The sequence below is a fragment of the Triticum dicoccoides genome, chromosome 3B, assembly GCF_002162155.2.
Source record: "Triticum dicoccoides isolate Atlit2015 ecotype Zavitan chromosome 3B, WEW_v2.0, whole genome shotgun sequence".
Taxonomy (NCBI): domain Eukaryota; kingdom Viridiplantae; phylum Streptophyta; class Magnoliopsida; order Poales; family Poaceae; genus Triticum; species Triticum dicoccoides.
In genome coordinates this window covers 233,146,038-233,148,392 of record NC_041385.1, presented here as the reverse complement: position 1 = coordinate 233,148,392, position 2,355 = coordinate 233,146,038, and the positions used below count along the sequence as shown (strand labels likewise).

The 2,355-nt window shown below is 50.4% G+C and overlaps 1 protein-coding gene across 1 annotated transcript; it reads left to right on the top strand.

Annotated features, from left to right (window-relative positions):
* The first annotated feature begins 889 nt into the window (after positions 1-889).
* On the top strand, positions 890-1,977 carry LOC119281187 (expansin-A9-like). Its single transcript, XM_037561784.1, has 2 exons — positions 890-1,085; positions 1,227-1,977. The coding sequence occupies exons 1-2, from the start codon at positions 950-952 to the stop codon at positions 1,856-1,858; spliced, it is 768 nt and encodes a 255-aa protein (XP_037417681.1). The 5' UTR covers positions 890-949; the 3' UTR covers positions 1,859-1,977.
* Positions 1,978-2,355: the final 378 nt, after the last annotated feature.

Below are 2,355 nucleotides of genomic sequence, written 5' to 3'. Positions count from 1 at the left end.
GATCAATTGTTAAGCTGAATGTATCATGCATGTGACAGAGAATAGCAGATCGCGTATGAGTATACGGAGATCTTTCATTCTTCTCTTTTCTTTTCTTTTTTTACGGAGGGAGATCTTTCATTCTTTCTGCATATACTCCCTCCGTCCCAAAATAAGTGTCTCAACTTTGTACTAGCTCTAGTACAAATTTGTACTAAGCTCAAGACACTTAATTTTAGGATGGGGGAGTATATAAAACGCTGTCCATTTTTGCAATGGTTGTAGAAGAAATTCTGCAAAAACTAAATTTATTCCAGCAAAGAACTCTCCTTTCTCAAGAGTCATCTGTTGTCCCCGGCAGGCGTGTTTTTTTTCCTCCATTATTTTCACTCAGGTACTCGATGTAACTCCGGAATCTGCGAGGACCAATGGCTACATAAAAATGACAGGCGTCACGGACTGGTCGAATTTTACGGGATATGGAGAATGCATGGGCGCTCTCGTGATCACAAACTCATCACAAGAACTGGAACTCGCTTCCAAGGAACAACTACCAGGATTAATAATGCCCCTATTTCGTCGATAATGCCCCATCCCAGATATTCACCATCCTCTATGCTAATATATTATCGGAAACCATCTTGGATTATTAGTAACCAGCCGCTAGGTGCATAATGCGTCTGCGTGATCTGCCATGCCATGCATGACCCACCATTAATCCAGTAAACAAATGAGGCCACATGCACTCTACGTAGGAGTAGTACATATGCATGATCAGTGATCCTCGTCAACCATGCATGATCTGTGATCTTCGTCAACCATCGTCCGTTGGCGGGGGGGACGGAAACAGAACTCCCATCAGCTCGCCGGCCGTTGCCTATACAAGCACCATAGAACACACTCTAGGTCGCAACAGAGCTGAAGTTTAATCAGAGAACCACCTGCTGAAGCAGAGTTAGTCCTGGCAAACATGGAGAATCATCTCGCGATCCTGGCGTTGTTTCTTGGCGTGTGCATGTCACAGCTCGGGGGTTCACCGGCCCAGCAGTACTGGACGCCGGCCAACGCGACGTTCTATGGCGGCGGCGACGCGTCCGGCACAATGGGTACGTAACCGTTCCCTGATTCTGCACAGATACTCATTATTCCAGTTTTGCTTCAAAATGAGAGTAAAGGTTATCAACCGAGGCCGAGGATTTGAATCGGGGAACAAATTCTTAGACAATTGTTGCTTCTTGCATATGCAGGTGGATCGTGCGGTTACGGCAACCTATACGACGCCGGGTACGGGACCAACTCGACGGCGCTGAGCGCGACGCTGTACGGCGACGGCAAGTCGTGCGGCGCGTGCTACGTCATCACCTGCGACGCCTACCACACGCAGTCGTGCAAGCCGGGGACGTCCATCACCGTGACGGCCACCAACTTCTGCCCGCCCAACTGGTCCCAGCCAAGCGACAATGGCGGCTGGTGCAACCCGCCGCGGCAGCACTTCGACATGTCCCAGCCCGCCTGGGAGACCATCGCCGTGTACCAGGCCGGCTTCGTGCCCATCAAGTACGCCAGGACGGCGTGCCCGCGGAGGAACGGCGGCATCCGCTTCTCCATCACCGGCCATGACTACTTCGATCTGGTCCTCATCAGCAACGTCGGCGGAAGCGGCGCCGTGTCGGCGGCGTCGGTGAAGGGTTCCAACACAGACTGGATGCCCATGAGCCGCAACTGGGGCTCTAACTGGCAGAGCAACGGCTACCTCACCGGCCAGAGCCTGTCGTTCCAGGTGCAGACGGATGACGGCAGGTCCGTCACGGCGTACAACGTGGCGCCGGCATACTGGAAGTTCGGCGACACTTACACGTCTTCCGTCAACTTCTACTAGTCGACCATATGCGCGCTAGCCTTGTACACTAGTCCAGACATCTGCTGTCGCTAGTGCACGTCCACGTACTGTTTGTAGCTTGTAAGTTATTTTTTATGTGAATTTAATTTATTTATTTTTTACAAATTATAAACACTGTCAATACATCTCTTATTTGTTCTCTTTTCTTCGCATCAACCAAATTATTATGTGGTATCTGTATCACTTACAAATTGGTGATATGGTCTTGAAACACAGCAGGGCGATGTCTCATCGCACACAAACTTTCAACCACCGCCACACCACCTTAGGCACCTCCTCTCTCCTCAACATCCGCTCCCCTTGCTCATCCCCGCATGTAATTAAATTAAATTAAATTTTGAATCGCGTGAAGAATATCTACAGATGATAGGGGTCCTCCTGATTGGGGGTGCGACGAGATTGGGGCGGCGTGGGCCAACCCTACATCTTAGTCCAGCCAGTTACGACTCGAAGAGATGCTGACAGGAAGCGCAGAT